This window comes from Arvicola amphibius, chromosome 8, assembly GCF_903992535.2.
Source record: "Arvicola amphibius chromosome 8, mArvAmp1.2, whole genome shotgun sequence".
In the NCBI taxonomy this organism is placed as follows: Eukaryota; Metazoa; Chordata; class Mammalia; order Rodentia; family Cricetidae; genus Arvicola; species Arvicola amphibius.
In genome coordinates this window covers 12394255-12414250 of record NC_052054.1, presented here as the reverse complement: position 1 = coordinate 12414250, position 19996 = coordinate 12394255, and the positions used below count along the sequence as shown (strand labels likewise).

Below are 19996 nucleotides of genomic sequence, written 5' to 3'. Positions count from 1 at the left end.
TCTGCAAGCCACCCTCTCTGAAAGTTTCCACTGTGACGTGGCACTCCAGTTCACTTAGAAGCCACAGCTGATCTGGGCACTTTCTTTCGTAGAACATTTTTTTCCCAGAGACTCCAGAAACTTCAGATCTGGCCACCGTGTGTCCTCACCATGGCAGATGCTACGGTGTAGATGACATCATCATGCAACATAGATAAAGTCTCTGGGACAGGACCTCTTCGAAGTTGGTGGGTGGAGAAAATGGTTGTCAACACCCTTTCCTGATAGAAAGACACTGTGACTCTGTCACTGCGACAATGGCTGTTTCATGCTGCCTTGTCGGTCATACGCTTTGCTTAAAATAAACCACACCATGGTCCACTCCTCCGGCCTCTGGGCTATTTCATGCGGCAGAGGATGCAACTTTCATTTGAGCGTGTCCAATGCGTGCCAGACCCCACTCTGTGTCCTCACGGGGCGCGCCTTTGAAGTCCTGAGGGAGGAAGCATTGCAAATTAAGTCCAGTTAGTACTTTATTTTCCTTTCCGTTTATTATTTCAGACAAGTAAATCAGGACAAAGGCCTCACCACCCTTAGGCGGTCTTGGCATCCTCCCAGACGGCTTCCCCTCCCCCTCACAGCCTGCCCATTGTGTCCCCTTTCCAGAAACTAGGGTTCTGCCCATTGAAGTGGGCTGGAAAAGGGTGCTGTGGTGTTTGGAGGAACCCCATGAGAGCAGCTGTATCCATTGACTAAGCCTTAGTGTGCCCTGCACATCCTGTTCTATGTTTACTTAAAGGCTGAAGATGATGAAGGATGTGTTGTGCTCAGGTATTTGGAAACTGGTGACGGGCAGTTTAGATGAAGCCTTGAAGATGTAACATGATGTGGGGGGGCATTTGTGGAAGAGAATGGGGAACAGTTGTGGAGTTGAGGACAAGGCTATTGATGGAGGTGCTATGTACAGATATGAGCAGTAGGGAGGTGGTGGAAAGTCTGGTGGGCAGCAGAAACAGGTTTAGCCTAGTTCAGGGAGCTTTAATTTAGTACACATTGCAGGCTAGGCATGTGTGTAGGCCAGGGGACACTCTGGAAGGTTGACAGAACTGGGTTTGGAGTTTTCAACACAAGGTGACGAAGTCAGAGCTATAGCTTCCTACCACTGGGGATAGCAGCAAAGCGGGGATTTGGCCTCCTATGTATTTTTGGGAGACTTCCTGGAAGAGGGGCTATCTGAATTGCTTCTTGAAAGGAGGTGTTAACCAGAAGAGGGACAGAGAAGAGTGCCCTGGATGGTGTGATGTATTTTCATGTAAGAGTGTTCATATGTAACCAGCGCATCTGGTTATGGGGTTTCCTGGTTTCAAAGCCCTTCTGCAATCCCAAAGCTCAGAAGATGAACTCTCTCCACCCTGGCCTTCATCCAAAGCCCACTTAGCTGTTTTCTCTTAGACCATTTCTTCATTCCTATCCCATTTCTGGGGACTTACAAGCAGAGGGACACGGCATGGTACAAACATGCTGCCTCCTTTCTCCTTGCCACCTGGGTCACCTTGTCCATCCCACTTCTCATGAAGGCTGAGGGCGCCCTGACTCTCCTCACACAGGTTCTGTCTGGGATGTCGCAGGGCTCTTGGTTCTGTCTGTCTCCCTGCTCAGCGTGTTGCTTTCCAGTTGTCTCTCGTGGCCCCAGATGCAGAACACAGCCCTTCAAGGGCCCTATTGCTCACATCTTTGCTTATTTTCCGGAGGTAGTTTGGGAATGGGCATTGATTGCTGTATTAGTTACTTGTTGCTTTTCTTGTGATGAAATACCATGCTGGGCCCAGGGAACGGTGCCCCTCACATTTAGGATGGCTCTTCCTGCCTCAGCTAAACACATCTGAGTAGCCCCTCAACGCCATGTTCAGAGCTTACTTCTGGGTAATTCTAGATGCTGTCCAGTGAAAATTAGCGTGAACTGTCACAGGCCCCTCTCTTGAGCCAGGGGACTTTCTTCCTCCCTGTAGGAAACCCAACTCTTCTCTGCATCCTCCTCTTCCCTTCTTTACTCCCAGCTATCAAGTGCGCTCCCCTGCTGTCCTCTCCCCTAGTTCCCTCTCTGGTATAGTATTCTTATTCCTTCTCAAGTGATGGTATATTTGATTTTCTGATTTCTCTACCCAGTAGAGATGGGTAGACGGCATCCATTTGTCGGACAGGAGAACAGGCCCTTAGGTGAGTGGAGTTTCTGGTGGTACACAGCTGGTAGCTGACAGGGATGAACCCTTGGGTGCTGAGCTGCTGCTCACTGGCTCGTCAGTGAAGCCCACAATGTTTCTCTTGCTGGCTAAATGTGAAACAGACGATTTTTGTGCGAGTGGGAGACGAAAGCTCGGTTCCCTGGTTCCCGTAACTGGGCTTCCCAGTTTGCTTTGAAGGAAAATTCACTGGCTATGAAATGGGTGACTTTTGTCTCCACGGAAACAAAACCAAGCTGGCTGAACTGTGGCTTGCTGTCGTATCCGCTGGTCAGCTTTGTTAGACCCTTGTCGGGGGTTGGGATCTGTAGTGAACATGGATTTCAGTGCGGGTGCTTTAAAGTTCCTCCCACCAAAATGGAAAGAGTAAATTATCTGTTAGGCCCAATGCTAGTAATGGACAGTTAGGCCAAATGTTGCAACTGTGTGACTGAAGGAGAGAAAATACTTTCCGAAAGGGTTGGGTCCTGCAGGAAGCTGCCATCTTTCTTTAAATGTACCATGTGCTCATTTGCCTCCTCACTATTTTTATTGCTAGCTCTGCCTCCTCCTCCCCCGCTTTACACCTGTCCAGAGCACCTCTGAGCTCATTCACCGAACATATCTGTCTACCAGGAAAGAGGAAGCTTGCCATTGAAGTTGAGTCAATACTTAGATCTAGGGTTTCCCTGTCGGATTTCATCATTAAAAAGTTCCCTTTTGATGCAGCTGGTGACATGTCTTTATGGCGCTAGCCCAGTGACCTGAGCTGGATGTTTGGAACCCAGGTGAAGGTGGAAGGAGAGAGCCAGCTTCTTAAAGTGGTCTCTGATCCCCACACATGTAGCATAGAGCTCATGTATGTGTACACACCATACACACTCGCACATTCTCTCTCTCTCTCTCTTTCTCTCTCTCTCTCTCTCTCTCTCTCTCTCTCTCTCGCACGCACGCACACACACGCGCACACACACACTCTATCCCTTTTATAATAAGGGGTAATGAATAGCTTCATTAAAGTGGCTCCCCCGTCTCTTGTGCCGTCCGTGCCATTGCTGTGTTTTGTTGCATGCGGCACTAAGGAGAAGTTTGTAGAGTAGGCTTTTAGCTTTCATGTCTGGATAAATTAAAAACCGTTTTCCTCTGGCCTGGGGAGGACACGACCTTAAACACCCAATCCTGCCTATACCTTCCACATGCTGGGCTCACTGGTGTGTACCACGATGCCCAATTTGTGATCCGGCCCAGGGCTTCGTGTCAGCCAGTGAGCATGCGCCCTGCTGACTGAGCGGTACCCCCAGAGGTCTCAGTGCATTGGTTTCATCCAGGAAGTCACATGTTGAACTTAGAAGAGATGGATGAAGAGACCTTAGAGTAGTGGTTCTCAGCCTGTGGGTTGCGACCCCTTTGTGTGTGTGTGTGGGGGGGGGGGTCACCTAAGACCATTGGAAAACACAGATATTTGCATTATGATTCATAACAATAGCACAATTACATTTGTGAAGTGTCAACCAAATTAATTTTATGGTTGGGGTTCACTATGACAGGAGGAACTGTGTGAAGAGGGTGCAGCATTGGGAAGTCGAGAACCATCGACTTGCATGAAATACTCCACAAAGTTTTAATTTCTGGAAGACTGGATGGGGGACAGTATCCAGTGTTGGGAATTTTTCTAATGCCCAGTTATCCAGACTGACACGGAAGATTGAGATGGCGTTGGTCCTGAGGAACTCGGTCACCCTGGACAGAATCATGGAGATGGCACCAGGGCCTGTGGAAAGCCAGCTTCAGCCCTCCTCTGAGTCTTGTGTTGGCAAATCACCTGTGTCTGTCAATCTGCGTGCAAATGGAGGTCACAGTTGTTTATGCACTGCAAAGACTGGAGTCTTTGCATGAACAAATGCCGTTTGATGGCGTTTCTTTGCCGGCCTCTGACTCCTTGTTTGGAAGAAATACGTGGCAATGTCTGTTGTGTAAATATCTATAGCTGCTTTAAGTTTTCCAGATGTCCAGGTGATGTGTGTGCCCCCAGACACTGAAGAGCAGTGAGCGCTGTCTGTCCTGTCCCAAAGTGCATTTGCTTGTCATTGTTTCAGAGAAACTCCGATTAGACCCGAGCTTTGGGTCACTGCCATCATGCATGCTGTGTGAGTCTGTCTACAGCTCATCCAGTAGAGCAGCGGGTCTCAACCGCCCCGGTACTGTGCCCCTTTAATACAGTTCCTCATGCTGTGATGACCCCCAGCCATAAAAATTATTTCCTTGCTACTTCATAACTGTGATTTTGCTACTGTTATGAATCGTAATGTAATATCTGATGTGCAGAATATCTGATGTACTACCCCCAGAGGTGTCATGAACCCTAGCTTGAGAACTGCTGCAGTAGATTCCTGAGGATGTAAGTGGGAGGGAAATGAAATAGGAGAGACCCGTGTTTTACTCTGCATCCCATGCTGAGTCAGCGTGGTTTAGTGTGGTGCTGTACCCATCATGCACTTTGGCATGCCACTACATTGGCACACCCTAGCTGCCTTTGATTCTTGCTGTCCTGATAAAGTTCATCCATGTGGTGTGTGTGTGTGTGTGTGTGTGTGTGTGTGGGAGAGAGAGAGAGAGAGAGAGAGAGAGAGAGAGAGAGAGAGAGAGAGAGAGAGAGAGAGAGAGAGAGAAATACCCTCTCTAGGAGGGTGTGAGGTATGGGGAATAGGGGAAACGGATTGAAACCACACCACTCCAGCTGATAGTAATTGTTCCTTGGGGGCTGTGGAAGTTGAAGCTGCTCACTCGCAGTTTGAGCAACACAGACCTGTGACTTAGGTCGACATCATCTCTCGTCTTGCTGTTTAAGATCCAGCAATGGGAGCAGAACCTGGAAAAATTCCACATGGACCTGTTCCGCGTGCGGTGCTATTTGGCGAGCTTACAAGGTGGGGAGCTACCGAACCCCAAGAGTCTCCTTGCTGCCACCAGCCGCCCATCCAAGCTGGCTCTTGGCAGGTTGGGTGTCCTGTCTGTTTCGACTTTCCATGCTCTGGTAAGTTCCTGGGGAAGGCTGGGTCAGTGGCTTGTGTAGAGACTTGCTTTTCCCTAACTGGTTGCTAGCTTCCAGCTTGTGCTGAAAGTTAGCCTCGTAACTGACAAGGGTCACAGAGGCGAGGTACTGGGCATCGGCGTGGGAGACTGTAGTTGACAGTTTCGGGTTTCTAGGAGTCTAGTTGGAAGTTATTCCATATTATCTACTGGTCTATCCTTCCTCATACTCTTGGGAAGGTAGGACCTCTGAGGAATGGTCCTACTGGGTGAAGAAGAAAAAGATGCATTAAATGTTGCCCAACCTGGGGCTGGGATGACAACTCAGTGAGTAAACTCATTTTTTTTTTTTTTTTTGCAAGTGTGAAGACTGAGTTTTATCCCTAGAACCTAGACTTGGAGAGCTTCAGACCCACAAGAACCAAACTCCAGAAACAGGATAAATAAATAAATAAATAAATAAATAAATAAATAAATAAATAAATAAATAAATAGATGTAGGGCTTGGGTGATGGCCAATACTTAAAGCAAGATGAAAGGACTTCTGATTTGCATCCCTGGAAATGCTCCGTGGCCATGACTACCGCCTGGAGACAGGATTCCTGGAGCTGAGCAAGTTGACTAGTCAGCTAGTAAACTCGATGAACTCTGAGTTTGACTGATATTCCCTGTCTCAAATAGCAGGAAGAGGGCTTGGGGAGGATTCCTGATGTCAACCCCAGACCTCCCCACATGTACTTACACACACACATATGAACATACACATTACACCACATACACATGAAAAGGAGAAAACTTAGAAGAATAAATGAGGTAGATGGCACCTCAGGAATGACACAGAGCTGACCATTGGTGTCCACATGCACCTGCAGATGTGTGAACACACATACGAACACAACACATCAAGATTGTTTGGCCTGAGGCTGGGAGCCCCATGGGTAGAGTCTAAAATTACATCTGGCTTCTGCATTGAACTGGCTCAGTTTGTGGGGCTCAGAGTGGTTTCGCTGACACAGTTGCCCACTGTGGAGCCATCTGGATGTTGGAATTTGGCTTGTGCTGTCTAGGTAAGAAGCATCTGTGTGAAGGCTGCATTTCTGTGTATGAGCTATGCATCAGACACCGTCACTGAGACTGAGACTGACGTCTCCACGCAAAGACGCTGTGATTGGCTTTAAGATGGCTGGCAACTGTGTTTTCCATCAGGTGTGTTCTAGAGATGGCTCCACTCTCAGGAAGAGAACACTCTCCCTTTCCCAGAGAGGAAAAAACAAGAAAGGCATATTTTCTTCCTTGAAAGGACTGGACACCCTGGCAAGAAAAGGGAAGGAGAAGAGAGCTTCCATAACTCAGGTGAGTTCTCAAGGTGGGAGGAACAGGAGGCTGGGTGAGATTCTTGACACCCCCATCTGGAGACCGCTGCAAGTCAGAAGGGTTTATCTTCTGGTGAAGGTGAATTCGGTGTTGATTCAAAAGAATCTAGGTTCACCAGGAACGTGTACCCATGTGAATTATACAAACGACCTTGTCTGCTTTAGCGTACCCTCAAAGGTAGGCCTGCCTGTGCGGTCTTAGGAACTCAGGAACAAGAATTCTTAGAATAGGTCTGGGGATGTGGCCCAGCTGGCTGAGTGCTTGCTTAGCGTGTCTAAAGCTCCATGTTTGATCTTCATCGCTGCGCACCCGGGAACATTTGTGCACAGGTGTAAAGCCAGTGCTTGGTAAATTGAGGAAGGAGTATCAGGAGTTCAAAGGCATGGTCAGTGAGCTTGAGGTCAGCATGGACTAGAAACCCTGATTCCAAAAGAAGAAAGAGAAGCAGAACATGAGGCTTGAGTGTGATTCAGTAGTCGAGAGTTTGCCTAGCATGTACAGACCCCTGCTAGAAGAAAAGGTATGTATGTATGTATGTATGTATGTATGTGGGGGGGCTAATAATTAGAAAAATAATCTATACTTTTTGTTGCCTTGTATCAATTTAAATGAAAATGAATGCAGAAAAGTAATGCTAGTCCAAGGGAAATACAGCTAGATTCTGATGATTGTCCTAGATCCTATTGATAGTACCGATTTCCTAGTCCTAGATGATGTTGGTTGATAGTGCTAGATTCTGTTGCTAGTCCTAGATTGTACTGATTGGTAGTGCTAGGTTCTATTGCTAGTCCTAGATCTTACTGATGGTGCTGGATTCTATGGTTGTGCTAGAATCTGTGCTCCCTCAAGTCTTTCACCCTGACAATTGCATTTTGTCAGCCCGCACTACAGAGGGAAAAATCTGGTGCTCTGAAAGGCTCAGCCAGTTAGCTCCTCTGTGCCCCAGTGCCACAGAGCAGGGGCGGTGCTTGGGCTTGTCCATAGTGTCCAAATCCCTGAAAGAATGGAGCATAGCTGCTGCATGCTTTCCAGTGGGGAGTGTTTGCTCTTGGTGTTTGCTTTAAAGATTTCATTTTATGTGCATTGGTGTTTTACCCACATTCATATCTGCACGAGTGTGTCGGATCCCCTGGAACTGTAGTTACAACAGTTGTGAGCTGCCATGTGGGTGCTGGGAATTGAACCTGGGCCCTCTGAGAGAGCATTCAATGCTCTTAACCACCAAGTCATCTTTCCAGCCCCTGGTCTTAGTATTGTAGCAAGGAAAGAACAACTCCGGCACTTATTGCTAAAATATGGCCCTAAGTTCAGCAAACTGTTTTGAGAGCATGTTGAATGTGCCGATCCAAAGTGATTCCAGACACCCATAATGCAACATGTGTTAATTGATATTTTTCTCCTGCTTGACAGGTTATAGGATTATTTTTTTCAAGTACAGTGGAAAGAAAATGCTATAAGATGACCTTATCCTGTAACCGACAGGGAAAAGATTTGCAATGATTTTCAGTGAGCTTCCCGTGTTCTGGAAATGATTTTGCTTGTTATTTTAAAGAGATGGTCACAGTTCATAGAACTTTATTTCCTAATTCGTGTCTCTTTAACTGTGAACAACACTTAGGAATAATGTGACTAAAGACTTTAAAATAATTTCAATGTTTTAAAATCCTGAAACCATGAAGGGTTGGGTGAGGAAGAGTGGATGGGTTGGTGGAAAGACAGCAAAATGCATGTGAATTCTTTTATGGGATCCCTGATTTCTTAAATACTCATACACAGGAAGAATCACCTAGTCACAGGGCTGGCGAGATGGCCCCGTAGGTAAAGTGCTCACTGTCAAGCCTGGTGATGTGTTTGCTTCCCCAGGAACCACATCCTCCAGCTTCTGTGCGCTCACTGTGGCATGAGCCCACAACATATACAATAAGTAAATGCAAAAGAAATGAAAGACTTACAGTTCTGCTTGTGTTTGTGTTTAGTTACAAGAAGTAATTATTTGTTGGGTATAGGTAGTGGTGAGCTATAATCCACTGGCTAATATTGGGCCTATGTTTTCTGAATGGAACCTTCAAGATTATGTTCTGTATATAATGTCAATATCAATTTTGATATTAATCAAGATAGCCTCATGTAATTAAAGCATGATCAATAACTGGGTAACTTGCTTATTTTTAGAAGTACCATTTAGTTAATTAAATGAGTCTTCCTGTCTGCCTTGGCATATCTGCTAAGTGTTCTCAACAAAAGATTTCTTGATAAACAAAAGCATTTGGTTGAACATTCTTTGTTTTAAAAAAGATATGATGTTAATACATACATAGCTGAATAAAGTTGATGTATTAGTTATTCCTAGTTGAGTATTTTATTTGATGTTAGCATTTTATGAAACTTAAAAGATAAAATTTACAAAAGTAAAAAGTGATTTCTAGTCTTTTTGGCTTCAAACAAACCTCTATTAACATATTGTCTTCCAATATTTATTCTAAGAACATAAAAACAGTCATAAGATTGACTTTTGCGGCTTTGCCAACTCTGTTCCACGTCTTCTGAAATGCGTAATTAGTTAAAAAGCAAAGTCAAGAAAATTCAAGATGACTTGAATGCTGTGAGACATCACAGAAAAGTCAACATGAAACCATGGGAGGAAAGAAAGCAGATTCTTCTGCAGAGGGAAAGCTTAATATTCGAATGTTACTCCAGGATGTGAAATGAAGAGCTCACAAAATGTTATACAACTTCAGACTTTAAACTGAAGATGTGTGGATGCCAAGGGAAAATTGCAGAACCATTCCATTAGTCTTTTTCCTTCTTTCTGTTTGTCAGATGTTTGATTCGAGCAGCAGCCATGGATTTCCTGGAGCTCAGCTACCTCAAAACTCCACTAACTCCAGTGAGGTAAACTTGGCGGGGCAAGGCAGCCATCTTGGAAGCCATCTTGTTTTATGTTGACAAAGCGGGGAATGCTGGTTTAGAGTCTTCACACGATCTATTAAAAGACAAGTTTAGGATGAAAATCGTTCCTACTAAGTAAGCTAAGAGGTGTCCCCTAAATGTTAAGTATCTTTGGAGGCTTTAAACTTTGATCACCACCTTGAAAGGAGTGCTGTCAGTGACTGGGCCACAGTAGTGTCTTGGTCAGCAGAACCTGACCCTCCTGTGAATATTAACGAATCCCAAGTTACACCTTCCTTCATGAGCGTCAAGGCCTTCACATAGATGGTCCGTGCTCCTCTGGTCCTCCTCAGTGGAGTTGAGCAGTGTCCTTTCTCTGGTCTCCAGAGTACTTCTGTTTCTGAACAAGACCAGGAATGCTTGTTCTGCTTGGATATGTTGATAGTTACTCTACTTTCGTCAAACTCTCTTCCTTCTTTCAAAGTTGTAGTTCATATTGTTCGTCAATTTCTCCAACTTTCCCCCTCGGATTCCTTTATCTGTAATTTTATTTCTAACAAATATCTGAGCTCATCAAAGTTAAAATGTTAATGATGGAGCTGGAACAATGGCTCAGAGGTTAAGAATACGTACTGTTCTTCAGGAGGACCCAAGTTCATTTTCTAGTATTCAGATAGTGGCTAACAACCACCTGTAACTCCAGTTCCAGCGGAATTTGACAGTCTCATCTGGCTTCTGTGGGCATTAGGCATCTGTGTTGTGCACAGATACACATGCAGACAAAACATCCATATACATATTATAATAAAATAACTTTTAAAAACACCCAATAATGGGGCTAGAGAGAAGGTTCAGCACTTAAGAGAGTTTGCAGCTCCTGTAGTGGACCTGAGTTTAGTTCCCAGAACCCTCATGTCAGCTCACAACTGCCTGTAAGTTCAGCTCCAGGAACTCTGATGCTTTCTTCTTGCCTCTGGGTAACTACACACACGTCATACACACATACACACTCTTTCACACAGGCATAAATAAAAAGCAAAATTAAAACTAAGAAGCCCGATAATGATCAGCATAGACAAACCTACTGTGTCTTTGGAAAAAAAAAAAAATCCAACACATGGATAAGAATAGTTTTGATGAATTAGAAATTTAGTTTGAAAAAAAAAAAAAACCCTGAATTATAGTAGAATGTTAGACACTGTGACAGTTGCTTTGGGAGGGAGGGCAGTACTCTCTAGTGATATAAAATATTCAGTGTAGACAGCTACACGCTCCGCCTCCTCGTGAAGCTAGGAACACTCTCCCGTTTGTCACTGCTGCTGTTAGAACTGCTCCTAAGCGGCAGCTCAGCTTCAGGCGCCCTGCATCCCGTGGGGTGAGTGTGAATGGGTCGGAAGATGCTCTACCCAGAGTCCTGTTCCTTCTCACCGGCAACCTGCCAGGACCATGGCTGCCGAGAGCAGGCTATGGGGATGGGGTGGCTTGGATGGGGACTTTCATGCCTTGTGTGATCCTTTTGCTAAAGCCCACAAACCATGAGGAGGCAATGAAACCGCATCAGAACCTTCTTTTCTATAAAGGGTGCTATCAAAGTGGCAGTTGTTTGATAATGAATTCTGTCCATTTCCTGTGCCCCGTGGTTTCTGTACACTTGCGGAGCTGATTCAAAATCCCTGCGAGATCATGCTGTCATCAGGGAGCTTGACTTAATCATGTAGTTTGTGTGTTACCGAGATTTCAGTTCTTACTTAGTCCCACCTTATCAAGCCACATTTGTGTGTGTATGCGCATGCACACATGTAAGTGTGTGTTCATGTGTAGTGTCTTGAAGAAGAGCTTTTTGTAGGTTCGTGGTTTGTTTAGTGTAAGTGTTCCTCTGTATTCTAAGCCCATAGCTCATGCCAACATTATGAGACTCACTTAACGTTTGTTGCTTAATCGTTTGTATTAGCTGTAGTCCTTTACTGGTTGAGAACTGTTGGATCCATGATCAAAACCCAGTGTTTTAAGATTGTATCTCCTTAAACATTATGTAACAATAGAAAGTTCTTATTTTACAAGTTTTAGGAGTGAGATCATCAAAGCATTATCAAGACTTCCTGCAGTTGCTAAAATGGTCACTGATGGTGTAGGTCTGTGCTTATTTAAATTGGGTTCAGGTTTACACATATCCCAGTCGAATCCCCAAGTCCCAGGCTATTAAAGGCCCCTCTCCTGAGCATCTCTCCAGCCGAAACCCTGTGTAGGGACCCAGGACACTTTCCATTCGTGCCTTGGCTGTTTCAATGGTACATTTTTCTGTCCTGTGTCACAGAAGACAGGTAGCCAGGTTCAAATAGAACTGTAGCTTGAACTAAGGGAGACTTTTATTTTTAAAAAATACCTCTTTGGCTTAAAGTCCTGCCTGTAGCTGTTTGGATAATTACAATTATTATTCAGTAGTTATCTTGCGCTAATCACAGAGAATGTTTGCGGCACACAAACCGTCTGCTTTTATACAGTAAGTACATTATGTGCATTGGCTTCGCACAGAAAGGCCGTTGTGAGGGAGGAGCCGCAGTCCTTTTAAAATATCCCACCATAATTGGTACATCCTGTCAGGGTCTAGGAGTGAGTCACCCTAATTGGGAGTCTGTTAGCGCTGGAGGTAAGCCAGCCTCCTGGGAGCATTTTTGAAAGGACACCTTGGCTCGCCCCAAATGAGAGCTTTTCAGAGGCCTCTTGATGAGTAATGATGTCTCAGACAGTGTTTGCCAGGGAGGTGTTTGTTACGGAGATGTCAACAAATCTCCCACTGAGTTAGGGTGGCAGCTGCCCCAGAAAGCCGCAGCCGTGGCAACCCCTGGCCTCTGCGCCTGGAAAACTGTCCAGGGGAGGTGTCCTGACTCTATGTGGCAGTGAGTGAATTGGAGTATTGTCACGTTGGGTACTAGCTGCAGACGGGGCAGCGGGGGGGGGGGGCATCCCCGATGTTAGTGTCTCAAATGGAAAATGTGAATGAAGCTGCCAACTATTTACCACAGCACAGTCTGTTCAAATAGAACGCGAGCCTGTAACCTTCCACAGCACATGTACGTGTGCGCCCATAGACCGTGTCTCTGTCTGTCTCTTTGCATGCACATAGCTGGCCAGTCAGGCCTTTGTCTCCCCTCTCCAACCACTGCTGTCTGGCCATGTGCCCAAGAAGGAAGTAAACACCGCATCACCCTTGATATGGAGTTGTCAAGAAAAGCCAGAGCGGATCATTTCTTTTGTGCCGTCCCTTCATCTCACTTGCTAATAGACCTCTCCTTTGATCAGGGACTGGGGTGGTGTGGGCCCACTTATGACAGACAGACACTGTGATTTTGCTACTCATGTCCCTTCAGTGATTAAAGCGGTAATTACAAGCCATTCGATCCAAAAGCATCTGCCACGAGAATAGACAGGGTTGCCATTTGCTCTCTGTGACATACTGAGTAGAAGTGATTTGACATGTGGTTTCAGGGCCATTAGATAAAATAATAATAATAATAATAATAATAATAATAATAATAATAATAATAATTTCTGTAGAGGTTGCCCTACCTACCAGGAGAGCTAGCTCGACTTGCCAATGCTAAGGTAGCATGTTGTGGCTGGGCCTCCAGTTCACCGATGCCGCCAGTTTCTAGGTGGCCAGAAGGAGTTGGGCTGTAAGGAGACAACATTACACCCCACTTCAAGGTTCCTCAAGGTTTTGGAACAAGGAATAATTCTCACTCAGTTCTGGACAGTGGTTGTCCCATGCAGGTATGGCTGAGCAAGGTTTGCAGAGCATCTCATGCCATTCCTCCTGGTGTGCCCTCCTGAAGCCAGTACTTGTGGTGGTCCCCTTTAAGGCGAGGGAGGCGTGGAGGCAGCAGGTTACCAGGCTGCCTGAGGCTAGCAAGACAAAAATCTGACCGCCAGTTCTACGTCTTTCCTCAGTGTTCTCCTGGGACAGGGAACTTTGAGCAGGACTTTGGGAATATCTTCTGGCTGGGGGAGGAAGTAGAGTAGAGAGAGCAAGAAGGTGAGGCTGTCCTTTTGCCGCAGCTAGCCAAGCTGGGACTCTGGAGCAGGAAGGAATGTCCAGATGTCTCATTTGCGTGTGTGTGTGTTTCGTTTTAGGGTTTTCTGTCTCTTTTATGAAAAGGATGTAGGAGAATGTTTTATCTGACTCGTTGAAACCAAAGTGTGTATGTTTTCAGCTTGGATGACACTGGCCCTTCTGAGGAAATCAACACAAGCCTTCTCTCAGAAAGGGCAAAGCTTAAAATAACTTAGAAGATCTGTATTCACCAAGTAGACTTTTTTTCCTGGTTCTAATTAATTAATTCCACATTCTTTGATTCTGTTGAATAACCAGGTTTCTCCTTTCCCATATTTAATACATGTGTGTGCACATGTACACGTGTGTATGTTCAAACATGTGGGGGGGGGGTACAGCAAGAAGCACATCTAATTTGTCATTGTGGGAGGTCTTTTGAGAGGCTCTCTCTCCCAGATGGCCTTGGCTTTGATAGGCATCTTCTGTGAAGAGTGTGGACATAGGAAGGGACTCCTCTATGCACGTACAAGCTCAAAGCTGTGCTTAGTGGAACACAGTGGGGTTGTTTCTTTTGTCCCTTCTCTCTTCCTTCCATTTATTCTCTCATGTTTCTTTTTTCAAGACTTGTCTTCTTTTCAGCAAGATGGTAAGTTGTCTTCCTGAAAGTTGGGCTATTAAGAACATGACACTCAAAAAGCAAACCTGAATTGGATGCAGGTGTCAAGCCTTGACCTTCCCCATGGGTTGGGTGTGAGTCTCCAGTGGCGCCCCTCTCTCATCATCCGGATACTGAGTATATTCTGGCGTGAGACATCACGTTAAGGGCTAGAAGAGCCTGTGGATGAGGCAACCATATTATCAGTGACCTCACCACTCAAAGTGGGTGAACCCAAAGCTAAGCCTCACGTGAGCCGGGGTCTGCTATGTCAAGAACTTAGAGTCGTGGGTTCCCCTAACTAGTGATTCCAACATTAGAGCCAGGGAGCACAGAACGACAGAGGAAAGCAACTGAAATGAGCAGAAATGCAGAGGCAGGGGAGTGCCTTACTTTTTATGAGAAGGCCCCTGGAGACAGTTTGTTCAACTAGGGCACAGTTTATGCAGTAGAATGAGGAAGTCAATCTGGACCGTTCGGTCATGTCCATGGTGGTGAGAAGTTAGCTGACAGGCTTCCATGTGCACACTGTGTCATAGCGGGGGGGCTTGACTCATTTCCAGACTTCGGGGCCAGAGCCCTTCTGTACTGCAGGAACTGCTTGTGTAAGCTTAAGAAAACATTTTAGAATTTCCGCACCCATTTTTCTTACCGGGTAAGTAGGGGGTCATGACGGTGCCCACCTGAGAGGGTGGCTGTGAGTGAACTGGGCACAGGGTAGGATTTTATCTTATGTGAAGGGATCTCCCTATGATGGGCAGCCAGGAGTGAGAGAGCAGGAAGCCATGGTGTGGCATGGAGGTGAATCTCCCCAAGTCCCTGCGCCCCCCCCCCCCCCATCCCTCCTGTCCTCTTTTTGAAGGACAGCATGAAGTGCCCTGTAGTGATGTCTGGTGTTTCTTTTCAGTTTCTTACTCCACAGTGACCTCTGCTGGGCCTTTAGTTTTATTTTTTCAATGAGCATTGTTCAAGAGTGGAGCCTGTGCCGACAGGGGCAACCCCTGCTCTTACTGGACCCCTGGGTAGAACCCCTGCCCCAGAGACAGAACTGCCTGGGACAACGAGCCAGAGAAAACCCTCACCCACTTGACAGACCCCCTTAGCAGAGAGTGTCCCAGTGCCCACCTGGAATCCGGGGCTCAAGGCCTCTGCTTTTGTCTTTTCTTTTCTCCTTGGTGTGCATGGGGGGGAGGGGGGACTTGGGTTCTGCCTGTGATCATCTTTCTCGGAAAATGTGCTAGTGCTGACGGATCTGTGGCAGATGCAGTTATACCATGTCAGAACTGAGCATCACGTCTCCAAACAGACAGCACAAAAAGATGGATTCTTCCCCTTTTCTGGCCAGGCCTGTCCTTTGGAATGTCCTTATTATATCGAGTTTGGCTTTGCATGATGTGTGTTTTAAGACGTACGTGGAATTAGCAGTAAAATGGCCCATCGGTACTAATGCTATAGGTCTGAGCCTTACAAAGCAACGAGAGAGCCCCAATCAGTATGTCATGCTTCCCCCAGAAGACATCTTCATGCACATGGGCTCCCTTGCTCATTAAAGCTCGTGTTAATTTATAAATATCAGTAATCAGTAATGAGAACAATGTTTCCTCTTGCAAAGTGGTAAACTGAGGCTTGGCAAATCGAGTTTTGTTTGTTTTGAGACAGGGTCTTGCTATGTAGCTGGAACGTACTTTTTAGAGAAGGCTCAGACTGAGCTCTGGTCTCAAACTCAGAGGTCTCCTGTTCTCTGCTGGGATTAAAGGCATATGCCAACACATCCATCTAAATTAAGCATTTTCCCCCCAGGCGACTATTGTCTGGTCAAGTAGCAGCATTTGGAGTTTGGTTCACCATAGTGTTCCTGCAGGGATCTAGTTCGAGGAAATACTTGAGTTGCTGAGTGCATCTTTGCCATGTGTGTCATCCGTCTGAGCAGTGTTAGCTACATGAAGTGACGGGCTGCAATGGGGAGATGTAGGAAAATATTTTAGGAAAGCTCCTGAATCAGGTGGTATGTTTGGGGATGATTCCCTGACAAATGGCCATGTCTGACATAGCAGGGAGACAGAGAGAAGATTCTCTCTGCACTAGATGTTAGACTTAAGAAGTCTAAACAGTAAAATGAAGGATCACATTTCCAGAGAGTTGAGTTTAGACCTTGGCTGGGGTACAGATAGACATGCCCATCCCTGTGGATGAGAACCTTGGGAAGCTGGAAAGGGATTTAGGATTAGATGCACAGTTCCCCGTGGCCCTTCTCCACCAGGACTCTATAGCAGTGAGACTGAGCTGTTCTGAGATGCCCCGTGTCAGAGTGGAAGGAGCCACCATTCCTGGGCTTTGGCTCCATCTGTGTAGAGAGAGGGAAGAGACAAAGGCTGTCAGATTGTCAGCCAAAGGCTGCCCCAGAGCAGTGTGAGGGGCCAGTGTGTGCGGTCAACAACTACTTACTTGAAGGCAGCACTCTTCCCCGTGTAGCTTCTGTTTTTCTCACCCGACTTATGCTTTCTCACCTAACGCAGGTCCATGATCTGCATCTGTATGGCTCCACGGTAGACAGCGCTCTCCGAGACAGCACATGGGAGATCCAGACGTACGTTCACTTCCAGGACCATGACGGGGTCACTGTGGTCATCAAGCCCGAGCACAGAGTGGAGGATGTGCTGACATTAGCGTGCAAGGTGATGGGTTTCGCTGTAGAAATATATACTTCTCAATAGAGAGGATCAGCGATGCACTCCTGGCTTCTGGTTTCCTGGGGTGTTTAAGACCCAACTTTCTACACAGGGGAACATATTAACATTTTCTAGTGAGTTAACTCTGCATTCTTCAGAAGAATGAGCCCTTAGGTCATGATCCCACGCTTTCACGAAGACCCTGAATTATTCCACAAACATTTTAATCTATCCCTAAAGTCGCTGTGACATCTGTTTCTGCTCATGTTGCTTAGCGATGAAGTGTTTTGTGTGCTATTAAGTATGCCACTCAGTGCCATTCACAGTCACTTCATGGACACTTAGGAGATGACGGTGATTCATTCTACCAACTGGACTTTATTCCCAGTGTGAAGAGGGAGTAGACCAATCCATTCCGCGCTGGCAGGTCTGATGCCTTTAGACCACCAGGTGTCGCAGTAGAGCTGAAGGACTTAAGGGACAGGAGTACATGGGAATACATAATGGTGAGGAAGCATGTAGAGTTTGCTGACATTCATGGTAGGCATGAAGAGTATTTTATTTCTTTCATTTCTCTCTTATAATTGGCATTGAAGCTTTAGCGTCCCGTACACCTGCTTATGCAATTGTGTCTTTATGAACTCAACTGCCCCTCCCCCCAGTATGTAAGCCTTTTCTTCAGAAAAGCCTGGATATTGATCTGTCTGGGTGATAAAAACGGACACAGTGACACATTCTCTGAGTGTTATGAGGTGTCGGAGGCAGGAGGTCAGCTAATCCTGTCTGGGGCACAGGCCTGAGGTCAATGCTTTGCTGTTGAAAGTGTGGGGAAGAAAGAAAAGATGGAAGCGAAGGGAGGAGGAGGGGGTGCACGCATGCGTGTTTCACACACACACACACACACACACACACAAGAGGAGAATATATTTGAACTTATTTTTTTTAACATTTTCATTTTGAAAATACTTCGAAGTGTGAAATTCTGAAGCTCAAAGAACCTAAACCCATCTTGCAAATCTCCGTTTTTTGTTTGTTTGTTTTTTTCATGAGAAACAGTTTAAAGGTAGCAACCGGCAGGAGAGCTAGCCGATCTGACGGGAGATGGTGGTATAATGAAGTGCTGTTCCTTAACTTCCTAGCAGTGAACCTTACTCTTTGCGGTGACGGTATTTAGAGGAAACCTTCACAGTGAACTTTGACCCTTCTTTCTCTTGTTTGCACATTTAAATTTGAGTTTTTCCATAGTTCTAGTTGCTTTTTGAGATTTTTGACAGTGGTCTGTCGTGAGCCTCCTGAACGTGGGTGATTTTAGGACAGAGCAATTAGACTCCGAGTAACCAATCGTTTTCTTGCAGATGAGACAGTTGGAGCCCACTCACTACGGTCTTCAGCTTCGAAAAGTGGTGGATGGAAGTGTCGAGTGGCATGTGCCCGCACTGTGTGAATACATGCAGGAGCAGGCAAGTGGAGGGTTGGAGGTTGAGAGGGACTGTCCCACCACATCTGCGTCCGACCTCACAGCCCAGGCTGGCCTCAAATTCCATGTGGAGCTGAGGATGATCTCGAAACTTTTTAAAAAAATTTTTTTTTTAAATTTTACATACCAACCCCAGTTCCATCTCCCTCCCATTCTCCCATCCCCCCCACCTGTACTATCCCACCCCCATCCACTCCTCAGAGGGAGTAAATCCTCCCTTGGGGAATAACAAGTCTGGTATATCAAGTTAAGGCAGGACCAAGCTCCTCCTCCCTGAATCAAGGCTGAGCAAGGTAACCTACTATAGGGAATGGGCTCCAAAAAGCCAGTTCATGCATCCGGGATAAGTCCTGGTCCCGCTGCCAGCCCACCCCTCCCCCAATAAATCAAGCCACATAACTGTCACCCACATTCAGAGAGCCTAGTTTGGTTCCATGATCTTTAGGTTCTGACCTTCCTGCCTCGACATCCTGAGTGCCTGGGATACTAATGTGTCCTGCCACACCTAGTGTGTGTGTGTGTGTGTGTGTGTGTGTGTGTGTGTGTGATGCTCTGGTTCACACCCAACCGAGGCTTTGCACATGCTAGGTGAGCGCTCTGCCAGCTCAGCATATTCCCTAGGTCTCTGCTTGCTCTTAATTTTGAAGGCTGTAATTTGGGGGCAAACTTTACATTTTGTGTTTGCTTCATAAAGAGCTCTCACGTAAGCAGTGTGGTAATCTTCCCGGGGAAACCGTCTCAACACAGTGCTGCGAGGTTGTGTGACGTTAAATCTCTTGGCTCTGTTGCTTTCACCTTCCTTAGGTTTATGACGAAATTGAAGTTTTCCCTCTCAATGTGTATGACGTGCAGCTAACCAAGACTGGGAACGTGACTGACTTCGGTGAGTGTCCCGAGCTCTCCCCTGACTCCAGGAGCCTGCCACTCATCCCGTCTTAAGCCCCTTTCTCTGTGTGTGTGTGTTATTATTTATTGATTTTAGCAGGATGGGATGGTACGTATCAATATTGGGGGAGATGGCAAGGTAGTTACAGGAAATAATATCAAAGTTGGTACAGAATGTGACTCGCTGGTAGTAGTGCCAACACAAGGAATTAAACTGTGCTGGGAACTAGTCTGAGGTTCACCCAAGTGCCAGACAAGTGTTGATTTTTATATTGTCTGTCACACTTGTTTGCAGTGCCTGAAGAGGCCAGAAGAGGGCGTCTGATTCCCTTGTGTTTGGAATTACAAGTAGTTGTGAACGGCCCAACTTTCATGCTAGGAGCAGCAAGTGCTCTTAACCACTGAGCCATTCTTCAGCCCCACGAGACTTCTTTTCATGTCTAGTGTCTCACCCACCTGGAATGCTGTTCTTTCCCCACCCCTTCACTGAGGATAGAAATCTTACCTGCCCTTCAAGAACACATGGCTGATCTAACTGGAATAAGCTCAATCTGTTTGTTTAATCTCCCTCTGACCTGAATTTAACAATTAAGGGTCAGCGTTGGTGTTTAACTGTTTTCCTGGTCTTTATTGAAACCCAGCTCTAAGGTCTCTGTAGAGTTTGCTGATGTCTCAGAAAGCACCTCAGCCTTTTATTGCCTTTACCAGAAGACAGCAATCAGATGAAGGCTGGTGAATGCCTCCACAGAGAGGCTGTTTTTCTCACAA

At 46.1% G+C, this 19996-nt stretch overlaps 1 protein-coding gene across 1 annotated transcript in view; it reads left to right on the top strand.

Annotated features, from left to right (window-relative positions):
* Tiam2 (TIAM Rac1 associated GEF 2) overlaps window positions 1-19996 on the top strand; it is a 141437-nt gene that overhangs the window by 47306 nt on the left and 74135 nt on the right. The window contains exons 7-12 of the mRNA XM_038338851.1: window positions 5047-5232; window positions 6435-6581; window positions 9423-9494; window positions 16714-16872; window positions 18222-18326; window positions 19148-19226. Coding sequence (XP_038194779.1) covers window positions 5047-5232; window positions 6435-6581; window positions 9423-9494; window positions 16714-16872; window positions 18222-18326; window positions 19148-19226 — 748 coding nt within the window. The remainder of the gene's footprint in view (window positions 1-5046; window positions 5233-6434; window positions 6582-9422; window positions 9495-16713; window positions 16873-18221; window positions 18327-19147; window positions 19227-19996) is intronic.